Source organism: Nuphar pumila, chromosome 10 (genome assembly GCF_984573655.1).
Source record: "Nuphar pumila chromosome 10, dmNupPumi1.hap1.1, whole genome shotgun sequence".
Lineage (NCBI taxonomy): Eukaryota > Viridiplantae > Streptophyta > Magnoliopsida > Nymphaeales > Nymphaeaceae > Nuphar > Nuphar pumila.
Window position 1 is genome coordinate 5,165,512 of NC_143258.1, and position 23,243 is coordinate 5,188,754.

General features: G+C 38.3%; 1 protein-coding gene across 1 annotated transcript in view; it reads right to left on the minus strand.

The window, feature by feature from the left end:
- Positions 1-442: 442 nt before the first annotated feature.
- LOC149823323 (histidine-containing phosphotransfer protein 2-like) overlaps positions 443-23,243 on the minus strand; it is a 75,223-nt gene continuing 52,422 nt past the window's right edge. Inside the window, exons 2-6 of the mRNA XM_090020022.1 lie at positions 22,424-22,554; positions 22,249-22,317; positions 14,085-14,156; positions 13,642-13,714; positions 443-607 (exon numbers count right to left, since the gene is read on the minus strand). Of these exons, the coding sequence (XP_089876148.1) occupies positions 566-607; positions 13,642-13,714; positions 14,085-14,156; positions 22,249-22,317; positions 22,424-22,554 (387 nt within the window). The 3' untranslated portion in view covers positions 443-565. The remainder of the gene's footprint in view (positions 608-13,641; positions 13,715-14,084; positions 14,157-22,248; positions 22,318-22,423; positions 22,555-23,243) is intronic.

A 23,243-nucleotide genomic window follows, 5' to 3' on the forward strand; every position in this document is an offset into this window, starting at 1 on the left:
CTCTCTCTCTCTCTCTCTCTCTCTCCATATGCACAATTCAAGCAAAAACAACTCATTGTAGGCAAGAAGGCAGAAATTTTACCACTGAATAGACTCAAAATTCTGTACTGTGCAGAATATGACCAGAAAAAAGCATTACCACCTTCACTCAGAAAGATTGATGGCTTTAAAGACCATAATGCAGTCACGACTTATGATTAACAGGTAAAGGCAATAAACAACCATCCTGTTCCTAACCACTTCCACACCATCTTTGAGATTACATAATGCACTATTTTTTTTTTTGAAGGGCAAGCTGGGGCTAGGCAGACCCCTACCAGATATCTCTTAAGCCCCATGTGGCAGAGGGATTCGAACCTGGGCCTTCAGCTTGGCATAGGACCCCGCTTACCACATGGGATACAACCACGGTGGTACATAATGCACTATTTACACAGAAGAATGCACAGAACATCTGACTTCAAACTAACATTTCAAATAGCTATAGACATAAAGGAAAAGATCCAAGCAGCAAATAGAAAATCTTAGATGCAGTTTTGTATATACAATGAACACAAACTGATGATCAAACATGAGCACCATCAAGGGCCTGAATTTTCCGCTCCAGCTGCACCATGAGAAATCATTAAGACAAATAAGTACATTCTCACAAAATTTAAGAATCAGAAGATTTTCTGTGATTATGAAGAACATCCGTGGCCCTTAAGATTGACCACTATGTTTGCAAATCGGAAATGCATAAACTAATTCTTGAAAGAGTAGCCATTTTGGTGCAAAAGGCAACCACACCCACTGAATACAAATTCATAAGTACAAACATTAACAGGCAATATGGAGGGATTTATAGACATCACTATTGCCATTCCAATTACAGTTCACCATTAATAGTTGCCAACTTTTTGAACATAATGGTCCATGAGGCTAGGATGGATAATCATAATGTCTTTTGATTGGTGACCGCAGCCAAGATGGTCCACGATTTAAGCTAAACACAAAACAACATAATAACAATGATATTCTTCCAAAGCATAAGTTGAATATCAAAAGCTTACAAACTTGTCTGAAAGTCAATAGTGGTCATCATCCGACAGCACCACTTCAGTTCAGGCAATAAAAGTTCTAAGACTTGCAGGACTGAAACAAGGCAAGAACTAGTGTGACTGATCTCACCAATATTATCAGCAATATATTGTGATATTTTTTAAAATGTCGCCAAAACTCAAAATATCGCGATAATATCATGATATTTTTTGGAAAAAAAACTCGTTTTTATATTTTAAGCTTGCATTTTATATTTTTGTTTCTTTTATATTTTAAAACTTGTTTCTTCAAAAATTTTCAAGAAAAATAATGCAAGACTGTTATTTTCTTATCTTTTTTATTATTATTTGTATTTCTTCAATTTTTACACTCCCAAGATTTTCCTAAAAAACAACTTTTGAAAATCTCTCCAAGAAAAAACCTCACCGAGAAATTACCTTGAACAATATAGGTGACTATGGCAAGAACCACTGGAAAAAAGATAGGTGGAATAGCAAATGAAGTGGAGAACAGGAAAAGATTTATTAGATTCATCCGTGGATGTAATACTGAAGCTACTATTGTTTCTCTTGTTGTTAGCCTTACATTCTATCAGCAGCCCACATAGGAGGTCATGCACTTCCTGCATATCATGGCACTCATCACTTTCACCCTTTAATATTTCAAAAAAATTCTCATTAAACAAGCAATTATCTTTGCAATCAAAGTTTTTATTTTTCCATCTATTAGCTATATATATGTATGCAATGAAAAAGGTGCAGGATCCGACCCGATCCATATAACCGATCCATGTAAAGACCATATAACTTTCTTTTTAGTTATCGGGTCTGGATACACCAGACCCAGACCCAGACCCATAGTGTAATGTAAACTTAAATACACATTTAGGTCACAATTTCTTTTACTGAAATCGTGACAGCCGCAATCTCTCTCTCTCTCTCTCTCTCTCTCTCTCTCTCTTCCTCGATACAGGGACAAAGGAAAACTTACATGGTATCAAAGCCTAGATCCAGCTAAGGGTTGAAGAGGATATGAGATTTCGATCTCATATGTGTGGTTCAGCCTGCACAGGAAAGTAGAGAGAGAGAGAGAGAGAGAGAGAGAGAGAGAGAGATGCACAATCGGCTGGGGCAGCACTCACATTGCTCGACCTCCAAACCCTAACTTTTATAAAACAAAACAAGTATACAACAAGCCTTGTAATATCAGAGATATTACAAGGATGCCATTAATGAAGATGAATATAGCATGTGTTTCATTTAATATGCCATGCGTATGGATCTGGATCCAGATCCATATGCATGGTATATTTTAACACCCTCCCTCAGGTTGTACGTGATTTTGGAGCATGTACAACTTGCTCTTCAATAACCAAAATTGACGTCCTGTTAACCCCTTGGTAAACAGGTCTGCCACTTGATCTTCTGTTCGAACATGACGTAGTTCTATCTCCTTCATCTCGACTTTCTGCCGTATGAAATATTGATCAATCTCAATGTGCTTCGTTCTGCTATGCTGGATAGGATTACATGCAATGTTTATTGTGCTTTGATTGTCACATAGAAGAAATGATCGAATAATTGTCTCCCCAAGATCACTCAATAAGTGTCTAATCCATGTGGCTTCTGCCGTGCCTGCAGCCATCGATCTGTATTCAGCCTCTATACTCGATCGTGCCACTGCCTTTTGTTTTCTGCTGCTCCAGGACACTAAATTGTGTCCAATATATACACAATATCCAGAGACAGATCGTCTCTCATCTGGATCCCCTACCCAATCTGCGTCTGTATAAGTGATGAGGTCATGTCTTCTATGCAGATTATCGTTTTTGCGATAAACAAGTCCGTCTCCTATAGTTCCTTTTAAATAGCGTAGAATGCGCTTCACAGCTTCCATATGACCCTCCGTTGGAGAATACATAAACTGGGATACCTGATTGACAGCATAAACTATATCAGGTCTGGTAAAGGTCAAGTACTGTAACATCCCCACGAGACTTCTATACGTTGTAGGGTTGACACAAAGATGACCATCTTCAGAGCTCAGCCTTTGATGTAATACACTAGGAGTACTGACTGGTTTGCAATTCGTCATCCCGGCTCTTTCCAGAAGGTCAAGAGTGTATTTTTGTTGCATGAGTGTCAATGTGTCTTGTTGTCTGTCAACTTCCACACCAAGAAAGTACCTCAACTCCCCTAAATCTTTCATCTTGAAAGTTTTCATTAAAAACTGTTTCACGTCTTGCACATGATTATCTGAACTCCCAGTGATCACAATGTCATCAACATATATAAGAAGAAGTATAACAATGTCTGCCTTTTGGCAAATAAAGAGTGAGTGATCCAGAGGGCATCTTCTAAAACCATAACTCTGAATTTGCATAGAGAAACTTTCAAACCAGGAACGGAAGGCCTGTTTCAACCCATACAGAGATTTTCTTAGTTTGCACACCCAGGTAGTAGGATCCTTCTCGGCATAACCAGGAGGTTGCTCCATATACACTTCTTCCTTTAAAGTTTCATGCAAAAATGCATTTTTAACATCCATCTGGCTAAGGCTCCAACCTCGATCGACTACTAGGGATATGATGACACAAATAGTACCCATTTTGACTACCGGACTAAAAGTTTCATCGTAGTCTTCACCATATTGTTGTGTGAATCCTCGAGCAACAAGTCATGCCTTATATCTGTCAATGCTTCCTTCAGGCTTACACTTTGTTTTATAAACTCATTTTGAGCCAACTACATTCTTTCCTTCTGGCCGAGGGACTATTTCCCAAGTCTGGCATTCATGAAGAGCTTTCATTTCTTCATTCATAGCTTCAGTCCAATGACGGGATTGAAGAGCTTGATTAAAACAAGTGGGTTCATCCTGTTTTGTGAGCTGAGACATAAACAACTGGAAATCAAGGGAGAAGGTCTCATAACTCACCCATCGTTGAATAGGATGCTTAATGCGTGACGACCTTTGAGCCGGATCATTGGCGATGCTTTCCACATTCCTCGACTCTGTATTTTTGTCCTGTCTAGTGTATATCTGCCCAGAGAAGCGTTCTACTGGGGGTGGTTCAACTGAAGACTCAACTGGAGATAATTCAACATGCATCTGTGAGTCATTCAACTCCCTACTCAAGCCGAAGGAAGGACAATTTATCTGACATGTTTCTCCTGTATTAGCAAAATGATTTGCGCTCATCCATGGATCATATACTTTTAATTCTCGAGATGGCAACGCTGCAGAGTCATTGACCTGAAAATTTCGTTCGTCAAAAACAACATTTCTGGAGGTCCTAATACGTTTTGTAGTAGGATCATAACATCGATAACCTTTGTATTCATCTACATACCCAACAAATCTGCACTTGATAGCCTTGTCCTGAAACTTATTTCGCAGAGATGAATCAACATGTACATAACATACAAACCAAAAACACGCAGCTCATCGTAAGAGGGATGTTGCCCGAATAAAGTATAATAAGGAGATTTCCGATCCAAAAGTGCCATAGGAAGACGATTTATGATATGAACAGATGAGTGAAAAACTTCTGTCCAGAGACTAACGGGCACATTGCTATCATGTAACATGCTCATCGCGCTCTCTACAATATGCTTGTGTTTCCTCTCCGCAACCCCATTTTGTTGGGGAGTATGAGGGCAAGAAACTTGTCGATTTATTCCTTTATCCCGAAGAAAGGCAATAAACTCGTTCGATGAATACTCTCCTCCACCATCACATTGTAAATGCACAATATCACAAGCAAACTTTGTTTTGACCATCGAATGGAATTCCCGAAATATTTGAAAAACTTCATGCTTGTGTTTTAAGAAATATATCTAAGTATAATGGGAATAAGAATCAATAAATATAACATAGTAACGGCTGCCAGAAAGAGAAGGAATAGGTGCGGGTCCCCAAACATCAGAACAAATAATCTCAAATGGCTTTGAAGCTCTTTTATTTATAATATGAAAATGAAGAACATGACTTTTGCAGAGTTCGCATGAAGAACATTTATTATTATTATAAAAAAATGAACATAAACTAGACTCTGGAAGGAGACCATCAGATACAAGGTTTTCAACGAAACCCCGACTACAATGTCCCAAACGACTATGCCAAGTATCTGACTTATTACAATGGGATGAATTAAAAACTTCCAATGAAGGGAAAAACAAAGACTCTGAAGGTGAAGACACTGAAGAATGCTTGGACGACTTCAACTGGAGAACTGGGACTGAAGACGAAGACACTGAAGGAATCTCCTTGAAGACGTACATGTTTCCTTGTCGCACCTCCTTAGCAAACGTCTCCTTCGTTCGTAGATCCTTAACATAAACAGAAGAGGGAGTAAATTCGACGGAAGAATTCATATCGTCAACAAGTTTAGCTACAGAAACAATGTTCTTTTTAATATTAGGAGCAAGAAGGACATTGGACAAGTGAAGTGAGGACTTTGACATAGGGATATGTGCACTGCCAGTATGACTAATGGAGTGATAAGTTCCATCTCCCGTAACTATACTACCTTTTTCAAAATAAGGCAATAAGTGAGATAACTTACCCGCATTACCCGTAACATGTGTGGCGGCACCTGAATCAACATACCATTCGCCTTGTTCATTTTGCTTGATCGTCATCTATGATAATGCTGATAACAAAAGTTGTTGCACATCTATGGATGGCCCTTTTGTGTCCACAGTAGTAGCTGATTTATTCTCAATTTTGTTTATTTTCCCTCTATTCTGTAGATTGAACCAACAATCAGCTTTCACATGTCATCTTTTGTTACATAAGAAACAAGTGGGCACTCTCCTCTGATTCTCTGTATTAAAAAACCCTGAAATATTAGGTGTAGGCAAGATACCACGTCCTCCCTGCCCAAAACGTCTGCGGCCTCTGCCTCCTTGATGCCCTCCATTCCCTCGTCCAAAACCTACAGAAGTGTCCATGGCCAAAACTGAATGAGGACAAGCTGATTCATTTCCTTCTGCCCTTTGTTTCATAATCATCTCATGTTGGAGAAGTTTCGCTTGAAGGTCGTCAAAAGCGGGCAACTGCGGAAGGCATGATAAAGCCGTGGTAAGCATGTCAAAATCAGGACCCAATCCATTGAGAAGTTGTTGAACTTTATCTTTATCTGCAATAGCACTTTCAATAACCGCCAATTGATCAGTAATACTCTTCAAGCGGCCTATGTATTTCATGACTATCATGGAGCCTTTCTTCAAACTTTGAAATTCATTTTTTAAGTACATAACTCGGGCTTCTGATATCTGAGACAACTTACTCCACAGATCAGCCGCAGTGCAATCATCTGAAAGAGTAACCAACACTTCTTGAGAGAGTGTTGACGTAATATAAGCAACCAAAGACTGATCCCGCTTCCTCCAAGCTGTATACTCTGGATTCTTAATAGAAATGGTAATTGTGTCACCCTTCTCATCCTTGGTTTCCTGCAAAATAAGGCGTGGTGGTATAGGAACTAAACCATCCAGATGTTCATCGAGATCCTGACTCCGTATAAAAGGAAGGATTTGCCTCTTCCAAGTCAAAAAATTAGAATGAGTAAGTTTTTCTGTAACGAGCTGACTCAAGAAATTTGCAGAGGGACCGGATGACGATGAGTAATCCATATCAATGGGACAATGAATAAGCAAACAAAACGAATGGAAAGAAACAAACAGGTTTGAGATCACTTAATCAATAAGTAATTTTCCTTTTCTTTTTTCTTTTTTTGCAGTTCAGAATCGAGATTGTAAACAGTTACAATCTGCCTGTAGGCGGTGCACAGGGGACACTAAAATAACAATAAAGGAAAAATTTTCTGGAATCAAGGAATGAATGAAACTGACATACGTTAAAAGTTCTAGAAATCAAAGAATGAATAAAAATATGACAGATTTGTTGGAATACACAGCAGATCTGAATGTGATTCAGATCTGCTATGAACCTGTTGGATACTTAGGAAACACAGAGTCGGTCAAACCTGTTGGATACTTAGGGAACCTTTGGTGAACAAATTAGGAGGAGAAGAGGATGACCAGAGGCAGATCGGAACCTGTTGACGAGAAGAAAAGCACAACTTTGAGGATAATATGAGAGGATGAGGACTGGAGGCAAGTCGACACTCGTTGGCACTTGTTGACGAGAAGAAGGAAACGAAGGTCTGGAGGCAAATCGACACTCATTGACGAGAAAGAGGAGACGGCTTTTCACGCCCTTCACGCCCAAAAATTTGGCTGCTCTGATACCATATGAGATTTCGATCTCATATGTGTGGTTCAGCCTGCACAGGAAAGTAGAGAGGGAGAGAGAGAGAGAGAGAGAGAGAGAGAGAGAGATGCACAATCGGCTGGGGCGACACTCACATTGCTCGACCTCCAAACCCTAACTTTTATAAAACAAAACAAGTATACAACAAGCCTTGTAATATCAGAGATATTACAAGGATGCCATTAATGAAGATGAATATAGCATGGGTTTCATTTAATATGCCATGCGTATGGATCTGGATCCAGATCCATACGCATGGTATATTTTAACAAAGGATTCCAAAGGTGCGACAAATCAAAGGTTTGAGGTTTCGTTCTTTTCTTTCTTTCTTTCAGATTTCTTCTTTTTCTACCTCCAATCCCAATCTCCGTCTCATTTCCCCCTTTCTGTTTTCCCAGCCTTTTCTCTTCTTCTTTTAGTGGATTCACGTCTCACGTGAATCCCTAAACTGTTCACGAAGAATTCACATGAATCTTGGTTCACGAAAACGCTGTTCATCAAAAAAAAGGGAAGGGAAAAGCTTGTTTCACGTGAATCTCATGTTCCATGTGAAACACTAAGATCAAATTATAAAGATCGTGCATTCCACGTGAATCTCCTGTTTCTTTATTCAAATCTGTTTGTTTTTTAATCTCCTGTTTCTTTATTCAAACTGTTTCTTTATCCAAATCTATTTTTTTCTGCGTAACCCTTCTTCATTTTGGGCAGACATGCGATATAAAATCTGGGACTCTAAAATCTGACATAAAACCTTTTGTTGTCCAGCCTGCTGTGCGACATAAAATCTGGGATTCATTTTGATTCGACTTTCATTCCTTTTGTTCTCATTTGTCCTTTCTCGTATCATATTTGTTCTGACTATTACGAGTGGGATCCACATTGAAAACTCAGTCCTTCTTTTGACAGCTTCTGGTCGTCAATCTTTGAGTTACTCAGCGCAAAAAAAAAAGGAGGAAGACGATCAGCAAACCTCTCTGGCTGCAAACTGAGCACTCTGTGAATACTTCAAAAACAAACAAAGGGGTTCCTTTTCTTGTTAAAATTCTTTTTTCATGGATCTTCATTCTTCTTCATCCAATCTTTCTTCAAGTCTTCTCACTCAACTCGTTTATGAAAAGTTAACTACCTCAAACTTCTTGATTTGGAAGAGACAAATCATTCCTTTTATAAGGAGTCAAGGTCTCTTAGGTCACCTTGATGGAACCACTCCCGCTCCACTCGAATTTGTTACGAGAGAAGAAAAAGACGACAAAGGAGTAAGTTCAATTGTGTATGTCAAGAATGTAAAGTACCTTAACTGGGAAAGGAAAGATCAGTCAATGGTTGCATACATCACTTCCACCTTGTCCCAAGAGGTCCTTGTTGCAATTCCCGACAATTGTACTGCTCTGCAACTTTGGGAAAAATTGGTTCAAACATACTCACAAGTTTCGTAGGCGAGAATGGTTTTTCTCAAGAGGGAATTTCAGATGTTGAGAAAAGATTCCATGACCATCATGGAATATATGAACAAAATAAAGACTACCACAGACCAACTTGCAGTTATAGGATGCGCGGTGAGTGACAGCGATATGGTACAACAGACTCTGAGTGGATTGGGATCTGACTACAATATGATCATCACTTCACTACTGTGTCTCCTTGCCCTTCCTACCTTTGATGAGTTGCGAGCAAAATTGATTCAGTATGAGATGACTCTGAAAGGGTTCTCTAAGGAATCTCACATTCACACAAACTCTCAGGAAGTTTTTGCCACAGGGGTGACTTATGGTAGAGGACGAGGAGGACAAGGGCGAAGTGGACACAGAGGGCGTGGTCTGCTTCCCACTCCAAATATGTTAGCTCATGCGCAGGGGTCAAGATCCACTCCTACCTGCTTCCTTTGTAACAAAAATGGGCATATCAAGGCGAATTGTTGGCATAATCCAGAGAATAAAGGAAAGAGTCCACAGACAGAAAACAAAAGGAAGTTCTCAAGTAGTGGAGAGATTAAAGATCTGCTGATATCTGCCTTGTCAGAGTTGAAATTGAAGCAGAGTGATGAAGGCACTTGGTTTGTCGACTCAGGGGCAACAACTCATGTGACAGGTGATGCAGGTAAGATTTCTAATCACATTCCTTATTTTGGAAAAAGTAAGATTGTCACTGGAGATGGATCCCACCATCCTGTTTCTCATGTTGGAAAAACTGTCATTCCCATGTCATATTCCACTCTTACTCTTTCTGACGTTCTTCATGCTCCTGACATTAAGAAAAATATTGTCTCTGTTTCCAAACTTATTGATGATAATAATGCTTCAGTTGAATTCACTCTCTTCTCTGTGCAGGTCAAGGACCTACGCACGAGGGAAACATTCGTTGAAGGAAAGAGACGAGGCAATATGTATGTCTTTGAAGAAGCTCCTTGTCATGTTGTTCGCCCTGTCCACTTGAATTCAAAGCCTTCATTAGAGTCGTGTTCATCTTCTTCTGCTAATGTTTTTAGTATTTCTGAATGTAATAAGTCATTCTTATGGCATAGTCGATTAGGACATTGTGGGAGTCATTTTATTGAGAAACTTGTATCTAATAATCTCATTCCAAAAGAAAGTCTAAATAGGGATGAGAATAGTCACAAATGTTCCAGTTGTCTTTCCTACAAGAGTCATGTATTGCCTTTTCATTCAATTAATAAGAGAGCTTCAAAACCTTTTGAGATAATCTGTTTTGATGTATGGAGACCCGCCCCAGTTGCCTATGGATCTGGGAGCAAATACTATCTAATATTTGTCGATAGCTATACTCGATACACTTGGATATATTTCATAAAAAATAAGTCGGAAGTCTTCTCTTTGTTTCAAAGTTTTCCTTCCCTTGTCAAAAATCAATTTTCTGAGTCCATTCAATTTTTTCAATGTGATGGAGGTGGGGAATTGAAAATAAGATGAGAGAGAATCGTTTACGGTGGTTTGGACATATTCGACGAAGGCCTAATGATGCTTCAGTTAGAAGGATGGAGAAATGGGAAAATATATTAGTTAAAAGAGGTCGGGGTAGGCCTAGGAAGACATGGATGGAGGTGATAAGAAAGGATATGAATGCTTTGAACCTCACCGAGGACATGGCATTGGATAGAAATGAATGGAGGAGAAGGATTCATGTGGAAGACCCATAATGATTTTCTTTGTTGGTTCATATCGCCGACCCCAATTGTTTTGGGATGAAGGCGTAGTTGTTGTTGTTGTTGTGTTTGTTGTGATGGAGGTGGGGAATTCTCATCCCGTGATTTTATTTCTTTTCTTCAAAATAACGGAATAGGAAGAAGGGTGTCACGTCCTCACACCCTCAACAAAATGGAATTGCTGAACGAAAACACAGGCATATCGTTGAAAGTGCCATGAGTATGCTTCATGACAACAATCTTCCCATCAACCTATGGACAGAAGCTTTCCATTCTGCCGTGCATGTGATAAACAGACTGCCTATGGTTATTTTGGAAAATAAGTCTCCTTATCACTGTCTTTTTGGAACTCATCCTAGTTATTATGATCTACGTGTTTTTGGATGTGTCTGCTATGTGCATATCGATCAGTCCCTGAGAAACAAGTTTCAAGATAAGGCCCAAAAGTGCAGATTTGTGGGATATGCAGATGACTACAAAGGATATAGGTGTTATGATCCCACCAACAAACGCATCAGAACCTCAAGAAATGTTGTCTTTGATGAACAAAATTTTGACCACGGAGCTGACACAACGAATATGTCAACTGAAATTTACTATCCTTGGCTGAGCTCAGAACTTTTTGTTGGCTCCAATGAAACATGTTCCTCAGATTGCGTGCAACAAGAAGAAGAGGTATTTGAGAACACTGGGACGTCGGGGTCACAGAATGCAGAGGAAGTACTGGGCAGATACAAAGGCATTGTTTATTCCAGACAGAGACCGACAACATCAAGCCATTCAGATCATGTCTCAGTTGCCAATCATACTCCTTCTCATACCCTTGCAGTCAGAAAATCAAACCGCATACGACATCCTATTGACAGGTGAGTTAGTTATAACAACTTCTCCTTGGATCTTCAATTGTTTTTAACTGCCATCAATAAGGACGAAGAGCCCATCATGTATTATCAAGCAGCAGCTTCTATGAAATGGGTAGAAGCCATGAATGATGAAATGCAAGCCTTGCATGAATGTGGAACATGGGAAGTTGTTCCCATACCACTTGACAAAAATGTTGTCGGATGCAAATGGGTCTACAAAATCAAGTACAAGCCAAATGGAACCATTGAACGATATAAGGCAAGACTTGTAACAAAAGGATTCACTCAAGAAGCAGGGCAAGACTATGATGAGACTTTTAGTCCGGTTGTAAGAATGAGAACGATTCGAATTATCATTTCCCTGGCTGTTGAACATGGTTGGAAGTTGAGTCATCTTGATGTAAAAAATGCATTCTTACATGGGGATTTGAAGGAGGAAGTATACATGGAACAACCCCTGGGATATCAAGAACAAAATTGTAAAACTCATGTATGCAGGCTAAAAAGAGCCATCTACGGCCTGAAGCAAGCATCTCGCTCTTGGTTTGATAGCTTCTCATCAGAGATTCAGAAACATGAATTTTCACGTTCCATGCTGGACCACTCATTATTTATCTTTAAAAGTCAGTCTGTGACCACTCTATTATTAATTTATGCCGATGATATTATCATCACAGGAAACTCTGCGGACCACATCCAAGAAATAAAAGACTTATTAGGTCAAAGGTTCAAAATGAAAGATCTTGGAGTTCTACGCTATTTCCTTGGTGTAGAAGTTGATAACCAGGCTCATGGATTGACACTCACTCAACACAAGTACACTGTAGATGTTCTCAGCAAGGCAGACATGAAAGACTGTAAACCTCTAGGAACTCCGAGTATACTTCATCAAAAACTTAGCGCTCATGATGGAGATCTGTGTGATGACCCCACCAGGTATCGCAGCGTAATAGGAATGTTACAAGACCTCACATTCACTAGACCTGATATTGTTTATTCAGTCAATCAAGTGTCTCAATTTATGCATGCGCCACGTACTGGACATATGGAAGCGGTCAAGAGGATCTTTAGATATCTGAAAGGGACTATTGGGGATGGATTGATATATTTACAACAGTCATATGGCCAAAACGAGCACAAAATTACTGTATATTGTGATGCAGACTGGGCAGAAAATCCTGACGAAAGAAGATCTGCATCAGGATATTGTGCCTTCATTGAAAGAAATTTAGTCTCTTGGAGCAGTAGAAAACAAAAAGCTATCGCTAGATCAAGCACTGAGGCTGAATATAGATCCATGGCTGCTGCCACTGTCGAAGTCACATGGATCAGGCATCTTCTAACTGAAGTAGGAGAAAAGATCTCCCACACTACCTTGCTCTGTGACAATCAAAGTGCTATCAATATATCATTCAATCTAGTACATCACAGTCGTGCCAAGCACATTGAGATCGACCAACACTTTGTGAGACAAAAGGTTGAAGAAAAAGAGATTGAGCCTGAGTTTGTAAGTACTGAAAGACAGGTTGCAGACATATTTACCAAAGGGTTAACCAAGGATCGCTTTTGGATGCTTAAAAGCAAGTTGTTCATGGTCCAAAACCATGATCAACTTGAGGGGGGGTGAAAAAGGTGCAGGATCCGACCCGATCCATGTAAAGACCATATACCGATCCATGTAAAGACCATATAACTTTATTTTTAGTTATCGGGTCTGGATACACCAGACCCAGACCCAGACCCATAGTGTAATGTAAACTTAAATACACATTTAGGTCACGATTTCTTTTACTGAAATCGTGACAGCCGCAATCGATATCTCTCTCTCTCTCTCCCTCTCTTCTCTTTCTCAATACAGGGACAAAGGAAAACTTACATGCAAAAGATAGAAACTGATGGTACTAAACCATTGAACGGTATAGACTCAAGTCAGTAAACTCGATCCCAGATGTGCACATTCACATTCCTGCTCCTTGGCGTCCTACTTAATGTCCTTTTCCACTTCCCAAAGCAGATATAACCAGATTTGTGATTTAGATACATTAATAACTTTGATGCCCTTGGTGCAGAAAACTGAAAAAGCAAGGTATTTATAGATGACCAATTACATGTTTAGCAGTAGCAACATCACCAATTCCTGCTTTTCAATATTGGACCTTCATCCAAGTACATACTTCAGAATATTGAAGAACAATCATGTAATAAATCCCTACCTACCATTAATGCTAAATTTAGTTTGCTTATATCTTCAACCAGATTGACTGAAATGAAGAGGAAAAAACAGCAGACATTCTACACTACCTGCATCAGTGTTCCCAGTTTAGTTCTTAGAGTATAAAACTTTTGCTTGACCACGTTAAGTGCTTTGACACACCTGCAGATTATGCAGTGTTATAATTCCATCAGCAAAATGAAGAGACTCGTTGAGGAACACAACCAACAAGATGCAGAATGATAGTCCATGCAATAGAAAACCACAAAAACGACACTAACAGAAACAAAAAAGGTGACAAGAAACCAGATGCTTATAAATGCCATGAATTTTGGATCTTATCCAATTACAAAAGTAATAAGACAGGAACAGCATAAATTTATATCCAATCTGACAACCACATACAGATTCTAAGTTTAATATCTGCAATCCACAGTAACACAACAATTAAGATCCTAACAATCTAAAAAATGCACAAACATGTTTGTAGCTAAAGATAACAAATACAATGTATAAGGCATGACCCACTCACCCATCTTTATTTGCTTGATCACAATACGAGCGCAACTCGACGCAGGCCAGATTAACTTGATGAGCACCAACACTGCAACAAATCAGCTCTAGTAGTAAAAATGACCTCAACACAGGATCAGAGTCATTCATGCGGGATGTTGAAGTGCATGTGCACACACACACACACACACAAAAAAAAAAAAATCGAGCTTATATTGAGTACCACTCGGACTACCATACTATCCAGTAAGCCCCATTCCTTTTCTAATATTTCATTGAATTTTTTGTGGATACAACCCTATAGATGTGATCTCCATAATTTATTTAGTGGAGAATACATATTAGATTAGGAGATTTTGGTATTCAGAAGGGCTTCTAGAGACATTTGAAAAAGAAAAAAAGCATACTGCACCAGATTTTCACAATCAAATTTTTACATAGAAACAACTTGACACAACATTTTTCCAGTAAACAAACCATGATAAAAACATCTACAAGGTCTGTTTAACTAAATAATTCTTGCAAGTTGCAACTATGACTTCCTATTAGACAATAAGCTCATAGTGGTGCCAATTAATGCATGCAAGCACTAAGTTGTTTAAACTCATTAAGGGTATAAATTTGAACTTGTGAACTTCTTGTCATCAATGAAAGGCTGTACACACCTACATGTATAGACATGTATATATGGCTGTATGTGTGTGTGTGTGCATGCACACAGTCTTTCATTTATTCAAAAGAGATACAACATTTTACACATTTCTTAACACTCCCCTTCAAACTTGGGATGATGAAAAGGAATCATTCCAAGTTTGGAAAGGAATGAGTTGAAGTGAGGAGTAAGACTCTTAGTAAATACATTCACAATCCGATTCCTTGATCCTGTTGAAAATTCAAAGAGATAAGAATAAGAGAGGTTAGGGTTAGAGGAGGCACAACAAAATGGGGAGAACAAAGTTCTTGTATTGCCTGTCGTGAATGAGGAACAATAACTCATCGAGGGTTGACCCCCTTTAGTACAACATAAAAGAAAAATCTAAAATAACTACTGTGCACCTTCTTTATCGGGTATATACTGTTAAAGAAGACGTGATTTGGTTCTGGATCTACGCCTGGTCCAGATCCATATCACGTGTTTTAGTATTTATCCATATCACATGTCAGTATTTCTATTTTGCACATGTGCACTTTTTGTGTAGTTTGTATTTATAATCAGGGACATTATCGTCCATTGTAATTGTGAGTCACTGTATATTAACAAAGTCTCTCTAGGTCAAGTGATGACCTTTTCTGCACAGCCCCTTTTGCCTCCTCTCATCCCCTCTTTCTGCAAATAGTGAAGACGTGGGCTGGTACACTGAAAATTCTGACATATACAAACTAACATATATAAAGCTACTTTACATAACACTATGCTACTCTATATTAAATAAACTTTTAGATCCCACATGCTTTAAAGCAATGAGTCCATCTTCATAAGCTTTCCTTGTATAGTGATAATCTATTTCGATGTGTTTGGCTCCCTCATGAAATTCTGGATTCTTTGTAATATGAATAACACTCATATTGTCACAATACAAATAAGTCTTGTCCATAATGGAGATTTCCAACTGACCCAATAACCACTGTATCCAAATAATTTTTGCAGTGACTTGAGTCATAGCTCTATATTATGTGGATAATGAAACCCTTTGCTGCTTCTTGCTTTTCCACGAGATCAGACAACTTCCAATAAAAATCTACAAACCTGTAGTATAGAGTCGATCCCGAGTAGAACATTCAAAATAAGCATAACAAAATGCTCTCAGCTTTATGGCAAATGATAATGAAAAAAACATACTACAATGCATAGTGTTTCTCACATTTAATAATCATGAGTATTGTAGCAAAATGAATAGTCGTCCAGGGAGCACTCATAAATTGATTAACTACATGAACTGCATAGGTAATATATAGCTTGGATATGGTCAAGTATATGAAACTCAGCTAATTTCCTGTATACTGCAGAATTCTCTCATTCGAGGCTCGCATCTTTAAATTTGCTTCCATAGGAGAGTTGACTATCCTTGAATCATTTGCCAGCCTTGCCTTTACCACCAAATTTGTTGCATACTTATTTGGGACAAGTACAATCCCCTTGGTGAGTATGCTATCTCCATACCAAGAAAATATTTCAGACGCCTCAGGCCCTTTATCTAAAACATGCTATCCAGTTTTTTCTTGGTCTCCTCAACTCTCTCCAAGTCAACTCCTATGAGAATCATATCTACATAGAGAAGTGATATACATTTTCCATTCTCAGAGGAGGACACAAACAAGGTAGGGTCATGGTGGCTTTGCCTAAAATCCAAGAGATTTCATTGTTGAGCTAAACTTCCCAAACCAGGCTCTTAGTGCCTACTTGAGTATGTATAGTGCTCTGTGAAGTATTCAAACTCTACCCTCTGGATCTAAATATCCTTGTGGCAGCTCCATATACACTTTATCTTTCAGGTCTCCATTCAAGAAGGCATTCTTGACATCCAACTGCCATCAATTCTACTGTCGTATTGCAGCCACAACGAGTAATGTATGGTAGTGGTCATATGAGCTACTGGAGCGAAAGTTTCAGTGAAATCAATTCTAAACAGCTGACTATAACCCTTTGCTACTAATTTTTTCTTATATCTTTCAATTGACCTATCCGCCTTGGTTTTTATCTTATAAACCCATTTGCTCCCAACAATATTCTTCCCTACTGGAGGTTTTATCGATTTCCATGCCTACATCCTTTTAAGTGTACTCATTTCTTCAGCCATAGCTCTTTGTCACTCCTTATTTCCAGCTGCCTCTACATAATACTCAAGCTCAACATAAGAATGAATCAACGCCACAAATACATGATTGTTTATGAGAGAATGACTCATAGGATACAAAATGAGGATTCAAAGTTTTAGAGTTTCTACGTACCTGAGAAGAATTAAGGAAAGAAGATGACAACTTAGACAAAGACTTTGAATTTTGTTGGCCAGAATCAACTTACAAAGGAATATGATCAGAATGAGCCTCTTCTCTTCTCTCTAACTCTACCTCCACTTGGGATTTCGACAACATTTGCATGTCTTCTTGAGTAGGTTTGTCCAAACCGACTATCTCTTGGTTGAACCTAGTCCCCATGAATCTCCACTCTTTCATCTATACCCTCTGTTTCACCAAAAAGCACCAAGGACAAATCAGACTCATCTCTTATTTTTTCTCCATTCTGCCTGGAATATAGCATATCCTCGTGAAAGAAGACATGTCGGGATACCCATACCCTCTTTCCAATATGATCATAACATTTGTAGCCCTTTTAACCATTAGCAAAGTTGAGGAAACAACACTTAATAGTTTGATGAGACAATTTATCTCTATATCTATCAGGTAGAAGAACAAAACATATACATCTAAATATTCCCATCATATCATAATTTGGGGATCTTCCATATAATTTTTTAAAAGGAGATATACCTTTAAACACACTTGAGGGCATACAATTTATTTGATAGATACTCAACTGAACTGCATCCACCCAAAATGCTTTGGATATTTTACCTCCAAAGAGAAGAGCTCTTGTTGTTTCCAAGATATGTCTATTTTAGGGTTACCGGAAGCGCCCATAGGGCTTGGGAAGCACGCTTTCTCGAAATGCGCTTTGAAAGCGCACAACGCGACGCTTCTGAAATGCGGAAGAAAGTACCCCTTTTAAAAGGGAAGCGCTCTTCCCATTAAAGGGGAAGCTTGCTTCCCAATGTGGGAAGCGAGCATTCCAATATCCTTCATTTTTGGGGGGGCTTGGAAAGTTTTAAGTTAACCTTTAATAAAAAAAAAAGTACTCAATAAATGAAAGAAATTTAGTTTGTTTAAAAGGGTAAAATAATTATTTTGAAATATCATGAAATATGAAAAACAAAAACTGAGTAGGGTTTGGGATTTTCAATTCCTAAACCCTAACCTCTCTCGTTCTAGAGCCCCAGACTTTCGGTGAAATCTAGCGAGCTCCGACGACCTCCATGGGTGTATTATGAATTTTTCTTGATGAATTTATTTATTAAATGCTTATAAATGATGCATTTGTTAAATGGTTGCAACAGGAATATGAATTATGATTTTTTCTTGATGTATCATTTATTAAATACTTGCAACATGATACATATATTAGTTAAAAGAGGTCGGGGTAGGCCTAGGAAGACTTGGATGGAGATGATAGGAAAGGATATGAATGCTTTGAACCTCACCGAGGACATGGCGTTGGATAGAAATGATTGGAGGAAAAGGATTCATGTGGAAGATCGAAAAATGAATTTCTTTTTTGGTTCATATCGCTGACCCCAATTGTTTTGGGATGAAGGCGTAGTTGTTGTTGTTGTTGTTGTAATAGATCAACTTTAATGTTATCTACTCATGTTTTATTTTGTCAATGATAATATAAATCTTCTATTTTGGTAAATTAGAAAAAATATAATCACATTTTTGCTTTCCTTTCGATTCTTATTCACTTTCCTTTCTCTTTCTACTCGAATCCTAGGTCGCTTCCCTCTTTGTTTCCCTTTCGAATCATAGTTCGCTTCCAGTTCAACTCCTAGGTCGCTTCCGGTTTGCTTTTCTACTAGCTTCCTAGACGATTCATAGTTCACTTATAAGTCGTTCTACGCTTCCCGCTTCCTAAAATTTCAGAAGTGCCTCGCTTCCTGAATCGCTTCCCGCTTCTTCAATCGACAACCTTGGTTTATTCTTTCTCTCAACCGCTCTATTTTTTTCAAGATGTAGGGACAATATTTTTTATGATCTATACCTTTTTCTTGTAAGAACTTCTCAAAAGCACAACATATTCACCACCAAAGTCAGTTCTAAGAGTCCTAATTTTAGTTGCAAAAGCTCTTAAAGATCTCAAAAAGTTCACTTCTATTTTTCATAAAATATAACCAAGTAAATCTTGTACAATCATCTATGAAAGTAACAAAATATGATGATCCACCTTTAGACAAAACCGGCGAATGACCCTACACATCAAAATATATAAGATCAAAAGGATTTTCAGAATCCCTTTGCCAATCTACAATTATCACAATCTATAACATGATTGGACACCACTAACTGAGGCCCACCAATGTTTCCTGAAGACACCAACTTTTGCAACCTAGAGTTGAAAATATGACCCAGTTTTTAGTACTACAAAACAGACTCATCTATAACTGAAGCTCCAAATCCGATCTCATACCTCCTCTGCTTGCTCGTATCATTTTTTATGGCCAATCCCAATCTTCTTCCCTGATAAATCGATCATGCACCACACAACCAAAGAGAGAGAATGTAACATTACAATTAAGCTCAGTAATTTGGCCAACAAAGATAAGATTCATAGTAAGTAATGGAATATAATAAACCCGAGAGATATTAATCTTACTATCATAATAAGAATCAAAGGTAACCGACTTTTGAGACAGACATAGAATAACTATTTGCAGTGTAAAAATTGTCATTATAGGGTTAACAGTTTGTTAAAATAGGCTCATTGGTTGTCATATGACAAGAGACCCCTGAGTTTATTAACCAACTTGAGAAGTGACCTGAGATACCTCAGAAAGCAGTACCAGAGGAAGAAATATGAATAGCAAAAAGAGAGTCTACAACTGACTGAGCAAGGAGTTGCAATTGCTGGATTTATTATTGCATCTTCTCCAACAACTACAGTTGACCGCCACCTGATTATTCAGAGGATCTCTCAACAGACAAACCAACATGCTGAGCACTAATATCAATGTGATCATCCTTGGGCCTAGTATCCTCACTATCAGAAGATGTTACATAAACTCCACCTTTCTTTTTTCTTAGGGTGGACGCTCGAGAAAGAGTGTTTCATGTGACAAAAGTTCTTACAATAGTGACACTGAATAGAACTCAAGTCACTTATTCTTCCTACTCTTCCACCACCTCTACCATAAAATCTGTCACCCAATGGTCAAGAAACTGACACAACATTGTCATTGGATGAGTAGGTTCCAAGAGACCTTAACTTGGTCTCGTCTGCAATCAATTCAGCTAGGACATTGGTGACTGAGGGTAAAAGAATACGATGCAGTATAGCACTCCATCAAACTTTGGTCGAAGTGCCATAAGAAACTCAATGACCTTAGTTGTCTCCTTATGCTGATTAAGAAGCCCCAGACAAGTTTGACATGAGGTGCACATCTCACACTTTTCACATCTGGTTTGACCTTTCATGAGTGCTAGTGCATCCCAAACTCTTTGCATATCAGAATAAAATTCCTCAATCGACTTGTTTCTTTGATGCATGACCCTCAAGCTGATTTTTCCTAGCTCAATTCTCTTGCTTGTAAACTTATTTGAGACATGTCCAAGCTTCTTTGGCTTCCTGAAATTTGGAGAGGTTTATAGCTATATCCTCTGTTCTACTGAACCCAGTATCCAAGCCTTGACCCTTGCACTATTCACAATTCACTCCTCTATTACTTTATCAAAGTCCACATTAGTGTGCTTGGGTTTCACCTTGGAGCTATTCAAGTACCCTCCAAGCCATTTTTCTACTATTACCGCAGTCATAAAATCAGTCCAATAAGAGTAGTTTGTCCCGTCCAGCTTCAATGGAAGAATTTGAATTCCTTCTTTCTCCATACCTCTCACAGCTCCCAACTACAATACATGGTCAATATGTATCATTTTTATACAAACCTCCCAAAATAGAGTGCTCGGTTGCACTGTTACAACTCAAGAGAATGAAGTAATCAATCTAAAATTGACTACACTTTGGATTTCATGCAGCCAACACACAATCATGCCCAGCTGACAATTGGCACACAAGAATACACACCCAAACAACCAACAACACTACCGATGTTCAAAATGCAGTGGGTCAAGAACCTAAATCAGTCAATTTCCTTCAGCTTTCATGCATACAGTATCCAAAATATGCATTTAACATGCTTAATAGACCAAACTTTCATCCCAGCAAGTCATTCCCAAAGTTGATGGCCTTTAATAATCCCTTTCATAGTTACCGCCAGCCACATACACCACAAAAGTCATCAAAACAACCTTCAAATTACGAAATAAGGCAAAAAAAATTATACCCAACAGCCTTTTACCATAAAGCAACTTGAATGGACCCTTTCCTATTAGACAATATGCCCATAATGGTGCCAATTAATGCATGCAAGTACTAAGTTGTTTAAAACTCATTAAGGGTATAAATTTGAACTTGTGAACTTCTTGTCATCAATGAAAGGCTGCATACACCTACATGCATAGACATGCACATATGGTTGTATGTGTGTGTGCGTGCACACACAGCCTTTCATTTATTCAAAGAGATACATGCATTAGGGTTTCTCAAAGGAGGAACAAGAAAGGAGAGGGAAAACTAAACTTCATTAGTTGCATAAAGGAGAAGGTGAGTCCCTCTTAACGGTCGACTCCCTCTTGGTACAATATAAGACAAAAGAAAAAGAAAACTTACATGACAAAATTACCCTTGATTAAAAGGAATGGGGTAGCACATAACTAGTGATACAACATTTTACACATTTCTTAACATCATTGATGTTAACAGGTTCACCACAAATTTATATCCATAGTGAGTTTTAAATAACTTATAGTGCTTTTATGCATTAGTTGACATCATGGACATTATATACATAAGAAATCAATGGTTAGGTTCTAACCAATTATAGAACGAACCAGACAGACTTCCCTTAACCATTTGATCTAAATATATTAGAAAGGCAAAAGTCCCTTTTCTTCTCTTAAAATTCCAGTCTCTCTCTCTCTCTCTCTCTCTCTCTCTCTCGCACACACACACACACACACACACACACAAAAACACACACACACACACACAAAGTAGATCAGCCACAAGCCATCCTTTTTCTCCCAAGATTCTGCCTCCCTCTCATTCTCTTCCTCTCCCTCCTGCTTTTTCTTCCTGTTATTTTTCTTGTTCTTATTCATTTTTTTACCTCTTCCTCTACCTTCGTGGAACAGATGGTAGAAAAAGAATATCACTGATCACTCACTGGTTGGTAGTCAGAGAGAGAGAGAGAGAGGTTGGGGGTGTCACACATGCATACACAAAAATCTGAGACTGTTAATTTTATAATATACATTGAATTCGTCAACATTCAAAAGTTTGACAATAAGTGAATTACCTTGCACTACTTCCTTTCAATTGGTGAACAGAAGCATCAATTTTTCTGAAATCTGGGCGCTTTTCATTACTACAGAGATGAGAGCTAACTATATTAATGAAAGTATAACTGTGTATTTGCCCACAAGATGCCATAAACTGAAAATGAATCAACATGATGTTGAGGAAATACATACAGTGTTTGGCTTAGCTCTGCCAAAATTCTCTCAGAATCCTGACAATATAAGGTGATTAAATCTACTACAAAACCAGGAGTATTAGCATCCTGTAGCATCTGTACCTGTTTGAATTGCTCATCAAGGTATCCCTGTAAGAAACATAAAGAAAAAGTAAAACACTAATGGCCCAGATAATTGCAAATTTTTCTTTCCTAATAAGATACAAGATAAAAAAGAAACAGAAGCGCACTGACAGAACAGCTAGCTGAGACAACTCAACTTGAGAAATGGAGAATCATGTTAAGGTAGTTAATATTTTTGTCTCTATTTACATTATGTTTGCAGAAAAATATGCAACCATACTTAGATCCTGTTTTGTGATGTTACAACTATACTAATCCATGCAGGGATTGCTTATTTAATTTACCAAATAATGACAAACCACTAATTTCGGTAGTGGCCTGGTCACCACTAGATTTTCACTTGGATGCAAAAGTAAAAGATGAGATCAGAAAGTTAAAAAAATCCCACATGTAAGGCCAGCTATTGAGTGCTGATACTACATGACAGACAACAAAGAGAAAACCTTTTACTTTTATTACATGCACATTTTCCAGCTATTGTATGCTGAATACTACATGCCTATACATCATGTATCACATAACAGTCATCGTCATAGACACCAGTATTGTGTGTTAAGGTGCAACGTGATATAGAATGTTTGCATCTATAGTAGGTCAAAGTCACAGTCAAAATTTTCCTGTTTTAGTTACTTAATGGCTTGTTGTATTAATTATATGTTGCAAGGGTATTTGTGTCCAAGGAATTTAGTAAAAGA